At 42.1% G+C, this 18,724-nt stretch overlaps 1 protein-coding gene across 2 annotated transcripts; it reads right to left on the minus strand.

Moving 5' to 3' along the window:
* Positions 1 to 1,404: 1,404 nt before the first annotated feature.
* LOC140483189 (cofilin-2-like) lies at positions 1,405 to 15,436 on the minus strand. Of its 2 annotated transcripts, none has more exons than XM_072581242.1 (4): positions 15,311 to 15,436; positions 9,451 to 9,737; positions 2,722 to 2,798; positions 1,405 to 1,972 (listed from the first exon to the last, which is right to left on the minus strand). In XM_072581242.1, exons 1-4 carry the CDS (start codon positions 15,419 to 15,421, stop codon positions 1,866 to 1,868), a joined length of 582 nt encoding a protein of 193 aa, XP_072437343.1. In that variant the 5' UTR covers positions 15,422 to 15,436; the 3' UTR covers positions 1,405 to 1,865. The 2 variants fall into 2 exon arrangements, with proteins under 2 accessions (XP_072437343.1, XP_072437344.1); XM_072581243.1 differs by lacking the exon at positions 15,311 to 15,436 and adding an exon at positions 15,048 to 15,196.
* Between the last annotated feature and the right edge of the window lie 3,288 nt (positions 15,437 to 18,724).

The following is an 18,724-nucleotide window of genomic DNA, read 5'->3' on the forward strand; positions in this document are numbered from 1 at the left end:
TGTGCCAAGGGGTATTTATGGGGATTGTTGCAAGTATCAGGAACAGCACCATTAAGTTGGGATGATCTGTCCGGTTTTCAGGTACATTGTTATTCAGTGTTCTGCTCTCTTTTCTTTGTGTTTCATTTGGTAATCTTGCAAGTTCTGTTTTGTTTAAGACGAAGTGGTTTGACCAGCTGCATCCCTCCTGGAATATCTATGCTACACCTGCTTAAAACAACTAACGAAGTTAGGGTCTGGGCTACTTTCTTGGGACTATTTTCAGGGGACTGGCCTAGTCCATAACAATACCTGGGAAATAACACGTTGTGAAAACCATTTAAGTCATCTGGCCAGTTTTCTTATTTTCTTTTATATATCCCTTAACTGTTTGTCTTTTGCAGGAATGAAGACGGAAAGCAACCATTTTGGAGCTAAAGCACAGACATTATCTTGTTGTTTGACTTCTGTGCTGAGGTTTTGTCTATTTAATAAATTAAGTCATTTAAGGTACAAAACTGCTAAGTGGAATTAACTGTTAGCAAAATCTGGAATCAGTCATTCAAAAGTCTATTAAGGAGGCATTGAAGTAGCTATTGATGGTCTCTGAAGGTTTTAATGTTACTGTAATTCAAATACAGAGGTGGAAAGGCAGATTTTGTTCAGCTGTCTGTCTGTGTGTTTTTGCAATTGTCCTGTTTGTTGTGAATGGGACATTCCTGGACAATTTTGCACATTGCCAGATAAATGCCAGCAGAGTATTGTACGGGAACAAAACTTGGCTAAGAGCACGGGGAGTTGTGGAGCACAAAGTCTTCAATACTATTGCTGGAATGTTGTCAAGGCCCTAAGCATTTGCAGTATCCAGTACCTCCAGCCATTTTTTTGATATCACAGAGGGCAAAATGGTTCACCAACTGGTGCTTCTTGCTGAAGATTGGTATGATGATGGCTCTCCCATCACTGGAGATGGGATATATATAAAACTTCTTCCTGTAGGGAATAGTTTAATTCTCCAGCACTATTCTCTGACAGAGTAGGGCTGCTGAGTTTAGATATGAACAGTTGGTTGTGGGGTCACTTCACCTTGTCGACTGAATGCTGTTTTGAGGGCTTGGCATGCTAGCAGTTGTGTTGTGGCTTAATCAGGTTGTTGCCTCATTTTTAATTAGGCCAGGCATGTCCTCCAGCACTGAGCCATTGAGTGTCAGACTGCCTTCACTGGATCAAGAGCTCTGTACCCAATATGTATCACGATTATGTTCAGCTAGTTGCCAGTATCCCTATCTAACAAGATAACCTGACCAGTTGTAGCTTATAATGTATAGGCTAGGAAAGCCAGACAGATTCCCCACCAGCCCAAGAACAGCAGTAAGTGACCTACCAGTATCTCAATACACTAGATTAGTTAAAAATCAATGAGGCTTTCTATTGAAAGTTATCGTTTTATTAATTAATAGCAGAAACAGTATTAATACACATTGTCAAAGGGTTTTAGAAGTCCTTTAAAGTAGGACGGAACAAGACTAATCCGTGCCAATGGCTCTCACGTTTGCAAGTACAGCTGTGAACTTCAATCCAACTCAACCATTCTAGTTTTGAAAAAATCTCAAAGCACTGATCAAATTTGGCCAGCAACATTCAACATTGCATGAAGACTAAACATGTTCCAGTCTAGAGAAGATACATTAACGGACCATCACTTATAGCAGGGCCAAAATTTCATTTTTATTAAGAACTGATAACTGATCTTTCAGAAAGAGTATTTTGGAATAGATCAGTTAAAAATAAGTGGAAGCAATCTTAGAATACATTTAAGAACATAATCACAAGTGTAATTATTACAAGGGAGTTTTCCAGTAGTTGGCACTCTAAGAACACATCTACTATACTGGAACTCCTTCTATTTTCACAACATCTTTCCCCAGCTTTTCAGCAAGGACACTGCGGCTTATATCATCCAAGGAATTGAGCTGCAGTGAGGCCTTGAAACCTGGGGAAGATAAGGGAAAGTGTTATCCGCAGCAAAATCTACCAAAAAGCTCAGTATGAACAAAGAAAGTCACAGTTTCAGGGAACGCGCGCCACTCCAACATGTATTTGAAAACAAAAATCAAAGACCTACTTAAAGGGGTTTTAATTTTTTTAATGAAAAGCAAAAAAGAAAAGGCATGGGACACTGTGATGCTGCTATCAGGATTGAAGATCCAAAGTAGGTTAGACACATCACACACGCTGTGGGGTAATGCAAAATCTCAAGTAATCAAAGCTTTAGGTTTACAAGTAGAAAGAAAGAAATTTTAAAAACTGAGATCCTAAAGTAAAAACTAAATTAAGAACATGAAGTGTAGAAATAAGACCATGAATAGGATAAAAAAGAACAGTCTGAAAGGGGTAAATGACTTGTTATTAATGAGTATCTGAGGAAGAGGCCCAGACCACCAGCAAATAAGCAGGAAGGACAAAAAAAAAGTAACATCTCAACACCCCTTACTGTTCCCCACTGTAGAAAAACATTATAAGTTATTTCTTATAAAATTAGCCAGCATGATTCAAGATCACCACAGTAACTATACTGCAGAGCTGAAATAGGTGTTTCAAAAAAGTTTGTGATGTCTTAAAATAGTGAAAAACAAAACAGAAATATAATACTTTAATTCAATAACAATCTCAAATATGTTGAAGCAGGTGTCTCATTCAAGTTACTACAGAGGGATAATGCAAAATAATAATTGAACAAACCTTGGAGCTTTTTCGACAGAATAGTTGATGCTGATGCGTACTGTAGCTTTTGTTTTGGTGGTGCATCTGGTGGACACCTAGAAAAGCCAAAAGAAAATAGGACTTCTAATGATTTGTACACCAGCTTGGGGGGGGGGGGGGGGAAGCTGAGGTAGAGACACAGAGAGAGAGAGAGAGACGGATAGACAGACAGCGAGAGGCAGACCAAGACCATTTCCAATCAATTCTGTTCTGATTTTGTTCCTGACCCTTTACCCCATGACCTACAACTTTCCTCAAGCCAGTTGTGATACTATTCCAAACACCTTCTGGGAATCCATAAGGTTTCCCTCAATGGACCAGTTAACTCTTCAGCAACTTTAGTTAAACAGGATTTCCCCTTCAGAAACAGACATTTATTCTTGTTCACTGACCCACCTTTTGCCACATAACTAATGATTCAGTTCTGAATAATTGCTTCTAGAAGGTTCCCATCAATGAACTTAAACTGACTGGTCTGTAATTGCTGGGCTTATTTTTACAACCTTCCTTGAACAAACCCATAATATGTTTGCAGTTTACCAATTTTCTGGTGTGTATGCCATAAGTCTATGGAAGATGGAAAGATTATGACTAGTACCCCTGCATTTCTACTCACTTCTTTCAAAATCCTTGAATGCACCTCAGTCATGGTACCTTGTTAACTTTGTCATCTAGGGAGCTTTGGATTTGTTTATGCTACATTTGCTATTAGAGGAAATTAACTAACTGAACCATCTCCTTTCAAAAGGCAGTATATTGTTTGCTGACCAACTCTTGCTCCAGTCTCTCTTGTCCAAGTTTATTCTTCCCCATTAAAGTCATCCTACACCTTGTGAGACAATGATGAGTGTCTCCCAGGTGTGCCCACCCTAACACTTGATCCATTTGGCCCATCTTAATACCTAGAACTAGAGTTAACTGTGTATGTTCTTGCTGGAGTAAAGAGATCGTGCTGTAGGAAACTCATCTGCACCCACTTCAGGAACATGTGCCCCTCACTGCCCCAGACACTACAAGTAACCTTACCTGTGTTTGGGTGATTTAACTCTCCCATTATGACTACACTATAATGTTGGTATTTCTCATTTCTCTGCAGATTTGTCCCTCTACATCTTTTCCACTAGGTAGCAGTCTATTGACCATACCTAACAATATTATTGCATCCATGTTGGTCCTTCCTTCTAGTCAAATTGATTCTGTGCTCGAATCCTCTGAGCATTTTCTTTCTCTGGCACTGCAATGCCCTCCTTAAACACTGTCCCTCCTCCGTTCCTTCCCAGCTTTTCCAAATACCTTGGACTCAGGAATGTTTAACAGTCTGATCTTTCTTATCACCACATCACTTTCACGTAGCAATTAGTGCCTCTAACACCCCAATTTGATTTGTTATATACTGCATGGCTACTCCGATTTAGACTTCATTCATTTCTCCCTTATCTAAACTTCACCCATTACAGCACGGTGGCTCAGTGGTTAGCACTGCTGCCTCACAGCACCAGGGACCCGGGTTCAATTCCCACCTCAGGCAACTGCCTTTGTGGAGTTTGCATATTCTCCAGGTGTCTGGGTGGGTTTCCTCCGGGTGCTCCGGTTTCCTTCCACTATCCAAAAATGTGCAGGTCAGGTGAATTGGCCATGCTAAATTGCCCGTAGTGCTAGCTGTAGGGGTATGGGTGGGTTCTTCGGAGTGTCGGTGTGGACTTGTTGGGCCAAAGGGCCTGTTTCCACACTGTAAGTAATCTAATCTACTTTGCTATTGTTTAAGATGGTGCCAGCTGCTTTGCCAATTAGCCTGGCAACCCTAGTAGTTTTCCTCTGCTATTCTCAGTTTTCACACCCCTGTCAAAGTACCTTAAACACTTCTCAACAGCAGAAGTACAACATCCCACAAGGAACTCCGTGCGAGGTCTGTTCAGTTGCCATCTTCCCCAGAGCCAGTCTCAGTTCTACTGTCCCAGGAACCGAAAGTCCTGCCTCCTGCACCACCACTCCTGTTACTCAGGCATTGACCTTATCCTCCTATTTTCATACTCAGTTGTACGTGGCATTGGGAGTAATCCGGAGATTACAACACCTGCATGCTCAGAAAGTGGACATAAAGCAGACGTCCCCCCCTTGTGGGACTGTCTTCAATCGGAGGTCACAGATATAGACGGAGAGGAAGCAGGAACAAAACTGAGATGAGGAGAATTTACTTCTCTCAAAGGGGTTGCGAATCTGTGGAACTCACTGTTCCAGAGTGCAGTAGAGGCAGAATCAATCAACAGATTCAACAAAGAAATAGATATGTTTCTGATGGAATTTGGGATAGAGGGCTGCAGGGAGCAGGCAGGAAAGAAGGAGAGATCAAAATAAGATCAGGCATGATCATGTTAAATGGCTGAGTGGGCTTAAAAGGGCTGAATTACCTACTCCCGCTCCTAATTGCTATGCTCCTACTACCATAAATTCTGATTGTAGGACCACATCTGCCTTCCTGCCCAAGGTATCAATACCAACGTGGACCATAATTTCTGGTTTTTCACCCGCTGAGCTGAATGCCCTGCAGATAGGGAGACCCTGGCACCAGGGAGCTAATCCACCATCCTGGAGTCACATCAACAGCCACTGAAATTCCTGCCTCTTCCCCTAAATAACAAACCCGTCACTATGACTCCTCTCTCCTCCATCCCTTGTACAGTTAGGGCTGCTCATGGTGCCACAAACTGGGCTCTGACTGCACATCCCCCCGGGGGTCAGTGCCCTCATCAGCTTCCCAAACGGAAAACCAATTTGAGGAAGAAACCTCAAAGGAATCCTACACCATCTGCCTGGTAGTCAGCTGCTCCCTTCATCCTTTCAAGTCTTTGAGCTGTGGTACAATCACCTCTTGGAATGCGCTACCCATGTGACTCTAGTCACCCTTGTGTAGCTGGAAGCATTCTCTAAGCAGGTGGTTGTCTCAGCCACCAATAGGGTACATTGCCTCGCACATATTAAAGACCATACATTCCACTTTACCAGCCTGCAATGCTATGTCTTAAACTAATTTAATTTTCTCAATTACTAGGTCTTAAACATATCTTCTTACATTAACTTTAGTCTCTTTCCCTTATCTGACTCTGGATTACTTAATTTTATTTCACAGACATGGACTGTGACTTATTTTGGACATTTAAGTTAACCAGTTCTTTCAAAGGTTAGGTCCAGCAGAGGGACAGGCCAGTGTTGGGCATGTTGCATGCGGGAAATCCTAAGTGCTCCTGGCAAGCTGGATGACACGGACAGGAAGCATCACTGGTTTGACCAACTTGAGTGTTTGGTGGAGGAATAGCAGTGTATCCATGAGGCTGAGGTTATGTGGCGAACACGTTTTTAGATGTGGTCACCCTGCAGCTTAAAGAAAACCAGTCAGAAAGAGAATGATTGACCATCAGTCAGAAGAAGGCAGGCAGGCAGGAAAGTCCCAGAATGCATCTCACTTGGGAACAGATTTTCAGAGCTGGAAATTGGCAACAGTGACTTTTCCTCTGGGGAGTAAAGCCAGACCCCAGCTGAAGAAGGGGAGGGCGAACAATATGGTAGATGCAATAGTGAGGGGTCAGACAGGCATTTCTGAGGCCACAGATGTGACTCCAGGATAGCGTACTCCCTGATGCTGGTGTCAAGGATGTCACTGAATGGCAGGAGGACACTCTAAAGGGGAGGACGAGCAGTCAGAGATTGTGATTCACAATGGGACTAACGATATAGGCAAATAGAGGGGTCATCCTGTGACAAGAATTTAAAGAGCCACGGAGTTCATTATAAAGCAGGATTTCAAAAGGTTGTAATCTCTACATTACTCCTAGCACAACACGCTAGTGAGTACAGAAAAGGGCACATAAAAGAGGGAGAAATGTGTGACTGTAGGTTTGGAGCCAAGAGAGAGGCTTTAGATTCCTGGTTACTGGACTTGTTTCTGGGGAGGGTGGGCATGTACACATCGGACAGGAAGCAGAACAAAACAAGATCATTGTGGGGAGGTTTACTAGTGTGGCTGGTGGGGGTTTAAGCTAATTGGACAAATGCATGGGATTTGCTGCACAAGTAAGTAAAGAGAAACTGGGCAAGTCTAAAAATGTAAATAAAGTTAAGTGAAGGAGTAAAGGAACAGTGCAAAGGCTGAATGGCATTTATTTTAAAGCATGCAAGTAAGGCGGATAGATTCAGAGTCTTTCACTATGGGAACAGACGCTTCAGTCCACTTGCTCATGCTGACTAGCTATCCTAAACTGATCTCGTTCCCCTTGCTAGCACTTGGCCCATAGCCCTCTAAACCCTTCCTATTCATGTATCCATCCAGATGCCTTTTAAATGTTGTAGCCGTATCCACCTCTGCCACCTCCTCCAGCAGCTCATTGCATACGCGCACCACCCTCTGTCCCCCAGCCTATTCGGCCTCTCCCTAGAACTCTAACTCTCCAATCTCGGCAACATAAAGTTGTTGATTAACGCGTGGAGATTTGAGAAAATTGCTATCACAGAGACACAATTGAGGGAAGGGGGCAAGGATGGTTAGGATATAAAATATAAAACCCTGGGATATAAAATATTTGGGCATGATTAGGGAGTGAGAGCTAGGGGGTTAATCAAGGAGAGTTGCAGATTTGGAGAAAGGAGACAGTCCAGAGGATGAGGACTATATTAGTTTGGCTAGAGCGAAGGAGTAAGTAGGGTGCAGTCACACTGCTGAGTTTAATCTGCACACCACCAACTAGTGGGAAGTATATGGAAGAATGAATCTGCGAGAAAATTACAGTGGTGTAAACAGTAGTTGTAACAGTGGAACTTTAATGACTAATATTTAACAGGGAAAGAGGCAGTGCATCACCCAATACAAAGGGAGGCACTACTGGAACTGCTTAGGTGGGCCAGGTAGATCATGTTTGGCTGGATAAATAGTAGCAGAACAACATTATCTTCAAAGAGGAGATGGCTTGGGCAGAGTCAAGTTATATGACCTCAAAAGAAAGGAAAGGCAGACCCAAACAAACCCAAAGCTCCATGGATGACAAAGGAGAGAGAGATTAAGTTACAGAGGGGATAAAAAAAGGTGTGTTTATGATGGGTGTCAGGCAGTAAATATAATCGAGAACCAAAAGGAATACAGAAGGTTCAGAAAAGAACAGGAAGAACAATGAGGAGCAAAGAGAAATAATGAAGATTAACTGGCAGTTAACCAAAGGAAATGCCAGTCTTCTGTGAGCACATCAGTGTAAAAAAGGGTGGCAAGAGAAGTAGGGACAGTTCAGCATACTCAAATTTTGCAGACAATACAAAACTTAGGACAACTGGAAACTACGGACAGTTCTGAACTTCATAGGTGACATATGAAGTTCGATGATATGTGGTGATATACTTTGGTACAAAGAAATAGACAGACAGCATAAAACAAAGTCTACTGTTCTAAAAGGCATGTGCTGGAATGCAGAACATGAGAATACAAAAGTTAGGAACAGGAGGAGGCAATTCAGTCCCTCAAGACTGCTTCACCATTCATAAACTCATGGCTGATCTCAGCTTGGCCTCAAAGCCAGATTTCAGTATGATCATATGTACTTGAGCCATTCAATGTGGCAGGACAGTAAAGACAGCAGTTTCTAAAGAACACGGTATTCAAGGCTTCATAGGTAGACATGCAATACAACAGCAGAGAGATCGTGAATTTGTAAGACATTGGTCAGAGTCCAGCTGGAGTATTCTGTCCCAGTTTAAAAAGCCACATGAAAGGAAGGATGACTACACTGCAAAGGGTGCAGAAGAGATTTACAAGAATGGCTCCAGGGACAACACATTTCAGCTATGGAATAAGATTGGACAAATGGGATAAAAACAGAAAATGCTGGAGAAATATATCAGGTCTGGCAACATCTGTGGAGAGAGAGTTAAGGTTGAGTCCAATATAAGACACTCCAGCATTTTTAGATTTTCAGCATTCGCAATATTTTGCTTTGTTTGTAGAAGCTGAGGCAGTATTCATTGAAGAGAAGGCTAAGTGGAGATTTGATAGAGGCTTTCAAAATCACAAGTGGTCAAGACAGAGTAGACAGGGAGAAACTGCTCCTAGGTCAAAAACCAGAGGGACAGCTTCAAACATTTTACAAAACAAACAAATGCAAGCTGAGAAAAAGCATCTTCATGCAGTTGAGTACACAGAATCAGGAACGCACTGTTTAGAAGTGTGATGGCAGCAGATTCACTGAAGCACTCAAGAAGTGATTGGATGATTACTTAAACAGAAACAATTTGCAGTTTCAGTGACAAGGCAGATTAGCAGTAAGTTGGCAAGGCAGACAGCTGGTGCAGAAAACACTGGCCATATGACTAGCTTTTTTTTAAACTTAAAACTTCTGTGACTTCCCATACCAGTCCAGTAGCAAGAGACACTCCATAGTCTATTGTAAGTCAAAGGAGATTGAGCATAGTTTTCAAAAACCACAGATTTTACAAAGTGGCCAATTTGTTGTATGGTATTGTTTCCCGTATTTGTTTGCGGCAGGATTGTATAGGGAGCTAAATAATATTGTCTGCCTGTTTGGAAATTAGGGAACACCTTGCCAGAGAAGACCTTTCGCAGAACAGAGATAGGAATTTAACATAAGCACAATTTTAAAACTTAATTTACACAAAGACAATTCCGCGGCTTCATGTGTTTCCATGAAATTTACTCTAGCTAAGATAACATACCAACATATGGCCACCAGATCATCCTTGATGATGGAGTTTGCTGTTTCATAACAGACATCATAAATTAAAATGCAGCAACAATCAGGTTTGAGGTAGCTTAAGAACTTCAGATAGTCGTCGTCAGTTGATTGCTTTACACAATTGGGTTCCTTATTCAGCATGAGGAAATGATCATCCTTACTAACGGTCAAAAAAAGAAACTTTGTCCTTTCCACTGTCTTTTTGTTGTGGATCTTCATTGAATTGAATGCTTCAATAACTGCATCGTTAACCTGGATACCACAATCCTGCAAGAAAAATAAAGTTACCAAAGTATTAAAAAAGACGAACTGATTTTCTAGAATCCAGTGTTTTATGCAAGATCAAACAATAGCAAATTTAAAAGAAGGCAAGCCTCCACTTACCAATATACAATGACTAGAGTTCAATCAGGAAGGAGTCTCTCCAATCGCATAGAGAAGCCCATCCTGCAAAGCCCTCACAGCTCGAAATTTTCCCAACTTGTTCTATCCACCACCTTAACTGCATTTGGAGCGTGAAAATTGAGACAGAAGCTATTTCTGTTTGACTAACACTACTGGAAGTTTCTAAATTCATTTGTGCTTCTATAATGTTCTACCTACCAAGATATCACAAACCTCATTTGTTTATATTAATGAGAGTCAATGATAAAGCAACTCATTCCTGAGATGAGTCGATGAAAAGACCATTATCCAAGGCTTGATTGTAACTGAGTGCCTTGCTGGGCCACTTCTGAGGTAAAGGGTTTGTTCCCCGTACCTCAACTAGTTTGCATACTAAACAGTTTGCCCACGTGCCCCTGGTAAGTGAGGGGACAAAGGGATACAATTTGGTTTGTGGTTCCATTGATTTTATTAACAAAATATTCCTTATTAAAAGCACCATTTCAGCATTTCCCAAATTCCCCCAGTATTTGCTTTTTATCTTGCTCTGTCTGAGAAAGTACATCATCCCCAGGCTTCCAGGATGTGCGTTCATATTCTCCTCACCCCAGACCTTCCCAAACATTATGACCTTTAACTAACCAGGTCATGAGTGGGATTCAAAGTATCAAATGGGGTCACACCAATACCCTTCACTGTAGCCATGCTGGGAAGATACAAAGTGCATATCCTCAGGAAGTCAAGGTGCTCAAAGGACTGATTGTAACTTTTCCAAATCACAATCCTCCGACTGATTATAACTGGCTCCCCTTGAATCTTCGTAAGTTCTTTGACCTTGGATTCCACTGTCCTCTGTAGTCCATAGCTGCTGTTTAAATCTATTTTGGTGAATTTTCTTTCAGGCCAGAATTCTCCAGCTGTGCATCAATTCAGAATGCCCAATTTTTGGCCCACAGTCTATAGATTTTAAGTATCAACCAGCTGGTGTGGAACTACAGTCAGACTGTGGCTAGACTGGGTAAAGCTACAGGTTGTCCTCAGCATGGGAAACTAGTGACCCAATTCTTTGTGCAAAACGATGTAAAACAACAAAGATTTCAGATTCACTTCAGCCAAATCTAGTCTAAGACCAACAGATAACTACCCCAAACCGAGAATCCTCCCAACACGCAAATTTGTTTCTTATTAAAGTTGCATTAACGCCAATTGCCAAAGTCAATTGAATACATAAAAACCACTGATATTAAATTTCTTACAGAAGTGGAACTGCTGATACACTATCTTCTCCCAAGACCCCAATACGGCCTGGCAATGGTGCAGCTTGATGTGTTAAGAGAAAAAGTGTTTCTGTTTTCCAAGTGTGGAGTCACCCTGCCATTTCGATATTAATACAAGGTAATTTTGAACATTGATATAGATACATTCAACCTGCTCAAATTTATACCATATGCCATGGTATAAAGTAGGAGATGGAGAATGGAGAGATCAGCCTGTTGGGGCACTGGATATCAAGACGACAGAAATTAGGCAAAAGGACCGAGCACATGGATGGAATGCATTTGGTCTGCAAAGCAGTCAGCCAAAAACTGTATGGGAGATCATGGCATGCTCAATGGCAGAAATATAACAAAATGCCATTTCATCTAAAAGGAGGTTGGTGTCATGGAGGAAACAAATTTATGAAAGGGTTTTAGCATCATATGGGAGCTGGTAGAGGATGATTTGATGAATAAAGAGAGATTGGTGAGGTGGAAATATGATCTGTGTCATGGATTGGAAAGTGGCAGGAAGTAAGAACAGCGCAGCAAATGCTACTGGGTTGCTGTTGAGGGGTAGGCCTTGTTAGTCAGTGGAGTGGAATCCTAAACTAGAAGGTTTAGAAAAAAGCCACAGAGGTTTGGAAAGTGGTCAACAATAGGATAGTTGCGAAACAGTAAGTTTTTAAGAAGTGGGGTCTGAAAGACTGCAGTCAAGTTAGCCACGGGAATCAGTGGACTTAAACATTGCAGTTGCTGAAATAGAAACACAAAATGCTGGAAATGATCTGCTAGTATTTTTGTATTTGGTCAAGTCTCGTGCTTAATTTCATTTTAAACAGCTCCAGAATATACAATGCTTTCATAGCATTTTGCTTCTACGGTGAAGTGGACAACCAGTTGTAACTTCAGGACAACCTGCAATCCAGTAGCTCCAAGTAATTTTCCCCTACAATTAGTGGTCTCTTCATTTCCACTGTGTATTAACTGTTAAGTTTAAACAGTTGCTTTTGGAACAGAACAATCAAAACAAGAAAATATCATTTGGCCAGATAAGCTATCAGAGATGAATGAGGACTGTTAAAAATCCAATTTAATTTGGTACTAAAATGTGGTAAACACACTAAACAGGAATTAGCATTAATGATAATACTGAAATTATTAATGCATTGGTGAAATACGGCTTGCTCACTACTTGTGGTAAGTGTATAACAAAGTCTGCACTCCGATTCATCATCACCTGCTTCAACAGGAAGTTCATGTAACTATGCATCACCCTTCCCTAAGCTATGATAATTACAAAGCCTACGGCTCTCCTCTTGCTCAAGTGTCTAAGCTGAACAGAATTATCAGATTGTATTGTCAAGAAAAGAACTCTAGTATTAATTAGAATTTGAAGCTAGTGGTTAGCACTGTTGCCTCACAGCACCAGAGACCCAGGTTCAATTCCCGCCTCAGGCGACTGACTGTGTGGAGTTTGCACGTTCTCCCTGTGTCTGCGTGGGTTTCCTCTGGGTACTCCGGTTTTCTACCACAGTCCAAAGATGTGCAGGTCAGATGAATTGGCCATGCTAAATTGCCCGTAGTGTTAGGTAAGGGGTAAATGTAGGGTGGGTTGCGCTTCGGCGGATCGGTGTGGACTTGTTGGGCTGAAGGGCCTGTTTCCACACTGTAATGTAATCTAATCTAATGGAGGAATCCACTAGAATTATTTACTAGTTGCCAAGCTTCTAGGCCAAAATTAGTTTAGATTAAGTCCACACCACACTCCGAAGAGTAACCCACCCAGACCAATTTCCCTCTGACTAATGCACCTAACACGATGGGCAATTTAGAAGGCCAATTCACGTAACCTGCACATCTTTGGACTGTGGGAGGAAACCCACGCAGACACGGGAGAATATGCAAACTACACACAGTCACCCAAGGCTGGAAGTGACCCCGGTGCTGTGAGGCAGCAGTGCTTAACCACTGAGCCACTGTGCCGCCCATTAGACTGTACGCATTTCTAGCTGGTCTCACCTGGCTTTGTGGAAATCTTTCCTAAATTATTCTACATGGTGCTTGTCAAATTTGAAAGCCTAAAGCTACACTTTTACCCATTTCTCTTAGTTTGTAGTTTCACGCGGTGACCTTTGCTTCTCCCCAACTATGACTATGGATAATAGATAAGCTTCAAGATCTCATCGCCATTTTGACTAGCTGGCCTCATTCAAAACAAGCTGAAAATGGAAAGCAGGCTGACAGGAAGCATCAATAATTAAGCAGTAGGATCATATTACTTCAGCTTTTAAATTCCACAATGATATTATTTAGAGCTCACAGGAAATCAAATAGGCTATTCTGTCATTTGTCAACCAAAACTGTTAAGGTGACTATCTGAATTATATCTGCATATTCATAAATTATGATCAGAAGTTATTTGTTACAACTGTTACTGAATGCAATTTGTCATTCCGAACATCAATCTTGGCCTGTGGAATGTACCAAAACAAATGTGACATTGTACAGTCAGTTCTGCTATAACGCTGAAGTTCCACTCTGGTGTAACCCCTTGTAAGAAAGACGTGTAATAGCAGCACAATTTAAACGAATAGGGCCAGAATTGCATTATAACCGACGCATGCTTGAAAACTTCGTGCTTTAGAAAGTGTCCCCATTCATCGACCGTGTTAATGAAACACGCGTTACAGCAGAACGACCGGTACACACATTCCTCTGGATGTAAAACATTTTACAGGCAATGTATTCATTATATTTTTCAATATTTTCAGATTAGGCAGAGCCGAAACAAAAATTGGAAGGGGTGTGGTGGCTATGCAAACCAACTGTTACACCGCAAGCGAGACAAAAGTGAGGACTGCAGATGCTGGAAACCAGAGTTTAGCTCAGAGGCAAGCTAGAGGCTACTGTCCATAATTACTCCCCCCAAAGCTTCAAACACAATGACACCAAGATGAACTGACCAGTAAGGAATTGGGATTTAGTGTTTCCAAAACTTTCAGCCAGAGATACATTTCTGTGAGCTACAACACTGCTTTGAGCCTTCATTTAACAAAGAATTGGTGACTCATTTACCACACCTTCCATACACCTGGTCGGACAGGTAAATCCACTATTCGCTGCCAACACACTTCCAGACAGAAGTGGGGAAAGAGGCGACACACGCAAGCGAACGACTTACAAATGCTCACATGATAAAAGGTCTCCTGTGGCGCAGTGATTAGCAACCCAGGCCTCCCAGGGACCAAGTCCCACCTGTTTCAAAAGGTGTGTAATAACACCTCTGCACAGATGGATTTAAAAAAAACGAAAAAAGGTCCAGAAATACTTCAAATGCTGGTATACTGCAGACACTTTGTAACAAATCAAAACTCAAAGAAAAAAAATGAAGGAGTGTCCCAGGTCACTTGAAATGTCGACCAGCATTGAAACACTAATTTATAGCCAAACAGTCCAAAACAAAAGGACTGCGGATGCTGGACATCTGTGGGAAGAAAAATGAGGTTAATGTTTCGACTCTAGTGACTCTTCATCAATTTGGAAGTCGAATTTTCGTCATTTTTCTTCTTTAAAAAAAACTGAACGCTCCACCCTGTCGCCTCAAGCTCGATACATTCCGACAAAAACTGAGGATATTTATCAAGGCACTGGACGTCAAATACATGAACATTTGGGTTACGGGACGTTTGCTGGATTCAGAGGAAAGTTAAGGCCGGCTTCGGCGAAAGGGAGAAGCAGAGCAGAGCAGAGAGTATCCGCTGACAACCTGCGACCAAGCCGCAACCAAAAAAACAAACCACTCTCGGGGAAAAGGGGCACAGCCTCTCAAATACAACCAGCAGAATGCTTGGAGACACACTAAATTAATCCGACGGGGAAAGAAAGGTAGCAAAGCTTCACCCCCCTCCTCTTTGAAAAGCTCCACATTTCTTACCATAGTATAACAGCTTGCTCTCCTTCACCACTCTCGGTGCAACTAGCAGCTTTGTGACCCTCCCACTCCCTCACTCACTCACTCACTACCTCCCTCCCTCCTTCAATGTCTGCTCTTCACGCCCATTAAGCACCATCCCCAGGCTCATCTAACGCAATCTGTTCCAGAGAGAGACTCACAAAACCCTTCCCCGCCTATTTTTTTTTAACAGTTTGATTCACTGGAGTGACTTTTTTATTATTATTATTATTAAAGAGACTGACCGTTGCCTGAGAAGGATTCCCAGAGCTCCCCACAATCTCCCTGTCAGTGTGGCGTTTTCGCAGGGAGAAAAATTTGAGTCCGCCCCCAAGACCCGGGAAACAGTTCGGCATTTTTGTGGAGTGAGAATTTGGACGACAGGATGTTTTGGTGCTATTTGAGTTCCACCTCCACTGGAGAGAAGGGAAGGCTTTTGTGACACTCTGGCCTAGCAGGCCCAGATTCAAATTCCCACCTGTTCCAGAGAGGTGTGTAATAACATCTCTGAGCAAAGTTAGAAATCACACAACAACAGCTTATAGTCCAACAGGTTTATTTGGAAGCACTAGCTTTCGAAGCACTGCTCCTTCATCAGGTGGCTGTGGAGGTGAAGATCATGCTCTCAGAATTTACAGCCAAAGGAGTCCAGTGTCATGGTGATGTGATACAGCAAACAACCTTAGATTAAAGTTTTCATCTTTCATAATGGAATATGCTGGTTTATGTTCTTTGAAACATAAATCCCAGAACTTCTTTTAAATTGCATTCTCAAGATAGCTCAGGTTTTTACAAACAGTCAGTGTGAAGTCTGTCGGTGTCCCAATGCTATGTCAGACTGACAAACCCTCTGTTATAGTTTTACAGAGTTTTACATGGATTCATGCAGCAAAATAAAATGTAATTCTGCAAAAACAAATTCACCCAATAAGCTTATATGTGTGCACATGTAGGCACAACGGAGTGAGGGTGGATGTGAGTGCACGTGATAGAGTGTGTGTTTACAAGTTTGTGTGTGTGAGCATGATTAAGTGTGAGTGTGATGGGGTATGTGTGCAAGGGTGTGAGCACGGGGTGTACATGTCCATATGAGAGAGAGCTTGTGTGTGAGGGAGGGTCTGCATGGCTGTGTGAGAGAGAGTGTATCATGCAGTGGGCTCACCTGTGTGACATGAATCCAAGGTCCCCATTGAGGCTATCCCCAACTTTGCTATCAGCTTCTGCTCAGCCGTTCTGTATTGTTGCTTGTCCCGAAGTCCGCCTGGGGGATGGTCACCCGAAGGTCCTCGTCCGAGTGTCCTGGACCACTGGAGTGTTCCCCGACTGGTGATTGTTGTATGGTATCCATTTATCCATTGTTGTTATATCTGCTTGGTCTCGCCAATGTACCATGCTTCAGGGCATCCTTGCCTGCAGCATATGAGGTAGACCACAGTGGCTGAGTCACATGAGTACTCACCACGTACATGGTGGGAGGTGTCCCCACATGTAATGATGTTACCCATGTCGATACTCTGACACGTCTTGCAGTGGCTGCTGTGGCAGGGTTGTATGGTATTGTTGTCCTGAAAACTGGGCAGTTTGCTACAAATCATGATCTGTTTAAGGTTTGTGGTTGTTTTTAGTGAGGTATTGCAGGCTGTGAAGAACATGGCATAGTCGTTCAGCTCCTCGGAAATACTGGACACTGAAGGGTACCCTGTTGGTTGCAGCACATATCTGTCTCCTGAGGAGGTCATTATGGTTTCTCACTGTGGCACATCAGGACTGGTGGTTGATGAGTTGAGCATCGTATCCTGTTATTATGAGGGCATCCTTGAGTACTTTGACATGTCCCTCTTCATCTGAACAGATCCTGTGTATGCGGAGGGCTTGTCCATAGGGAATGGCAGTTTTAATATATTGCGGGCGGAAGCTAGAGAAGTTTAGCATTGTGAGTCTATCCGTCAGTTTGTGGTGCAGTGAGGTGCCCATCCTTGATGAAGATGCATGTGTCCAAGAATGAGACAGATACTAAAGAGTAGTCCATGGTAAGTCCGATGCTGGGATAAAAGGCATTGATATCACTGTGTAGTTGTTTTGGTAACTCCTCACCATTGATCCAGGGGAAGAAATTGTCATCAATATATCTGGTGTATCATGTTGGTTGGAGGTCCTGTGCAGAAAAAAAGTCTTCTTCCAACTTGTGCATGAAAATGTTGGTGTATTGGGGCGCAAATTTGGTCCCCATGGCTGTTCCGTTTGTCTGGATGAAGAACTGGTTGTCAAAGATGAAAACGTTGTGATCGAGGATGAAGCAGATGAGTTGTAGTAAGGTGTTTGGAGATTGGCAGTTGTTAGTATTGTTAAGACACAGGGTAAACCCACCTGCTTAATTTAAACCAGCAACACAGAAAAGATTTATCTGTGAAAATTCGAGAGGTCAAGAACTAGTTAAAGTAAAAAGTAACAACTTTATTTCTTAAAGTACAACAGAAAATAATTAACTGATAACTATTTACAACTCCTGTCAGTACTTTCCCTTATATAATACTAGTCCAATAAAATTCCTGATTAAGATTTACCAAAATTCAAAATACAAAACCAGCCAGCTGTCAAATCTTCTCTTGGTATCTTTTGCTGTAGATTTTCTTCTTCTTAGGGATTTCTGTTTCACAAGTCATTGATCGATAAAGGTACCTTTAAGAGAGCTAATTTTGTGGGTGGTCTGGAGATGTTGGAAGCTTGGCATCTCCCCCTCAACTGTTCACATTTTCCCTGCCTTATACCCCCAAAACATCGGATTGTGTCATTGAGTTTAGTATATTGCAGGGATGGGCAGGACTGGCAGCTTAATGTTTCAAGATACAAATGCTACAGGAAGGATAGAAAGGGAGGCAAGAGAGGAGGGAGAGTGGCATTTTTGATAAGGGATAGCATTACAGCTCTGCTGAGGGAGGATATTCCCGGAAATACATCCAGGGAAGTTATTTGGGTGGAACTGAGAAATAAGAAAGGGATGATCACCTTATTGGGATTGTATTATAGACCCCCGAATAGTCAGAGGGAAATTGAGAAACAAACTTGTAAGGAGATCTCAGCTATCTGTAAGAATAATAGGGTCATTATGGTAGGGGATTTTAACTTTCCAAACATTGACTGGGACTGCCATAGCGTTATAGGTTTAGATGGAGAGGAATTTCTTAAGCGCGTACAAGAAAATTTTCTGATTCTGTATGTGGATGTACCTACTAGAGAAGGTGCAAAACTTGACCTACTCTTGGGAAATAAGGCAGGGCGGATGACTGAGGTGTCAGTGGGGGAGCACTTTGGGGCCAGTGACCATAATTCTATTTGTTTTAAAATAATGATGGAAAAGGAGAGACCAGATCTAAAAGTTGAAGTCCTAAATTGGAGAAAGGCCAATTTTGATGGTATTAGGCAAGAACTATCGAAGGCTGATTGGAGGCAGATGTTCACAGGTAAAGGGACGGCTGGAAAATGGGAAGCCTTCAGAAATGAGATTACAATAATCCAGAGACAGTATATTCCTGTCAGGGTGAAAGGGAAGGCTGGTAGGTATAGGGAATGCTGGATGACTAAAGAAATTGAGAGTTTGGTTAAGAAAAAGAAGGAAGCATATGTCAGGTATAGAAAGGATAGATTGAGTAAATCCTTAG

The sequence above is a fragment of the Chiloscyllium punctatum genome, chromosome 11 (genome assembly GCF_047496795.1).
Source record: "Chiloscyllium punctatum isolate Juve2018m chromosome 11, sChiPun1.3, whole genome shotgun sequence".
NCBI lineage: Eukaryota > Metazoa > Chordata > Chondrichthyes > Orectolobiformes > Hemiscylliidae > Chiloscyllium > Chiloscyllium punctatum.

Coding starts and splice junctions, on each gene's coding strand:
- LOC140483189 (XM_072581242.1), bottom strand. CDS start 15,421: ATGCCGAACTGTTTCCCGGGTCTTGGGGGCGGACTCAAATTTTTCTCC. Junction 9,738..15,310: donor GGAATCCTTCTCAGGCAACG/GTCAGTCTCTTT, acceptor TTTTTCTTGCAG/GATTGTGGTATCCAGGTTAA. Junction 1,973..2,721: donor TCTGTCGAAAAAGCTCCAAG/GTTTGTTCAATT, acceptor TATCTTCCCCAG/GTTTCAAGGCCTCACTGCAG.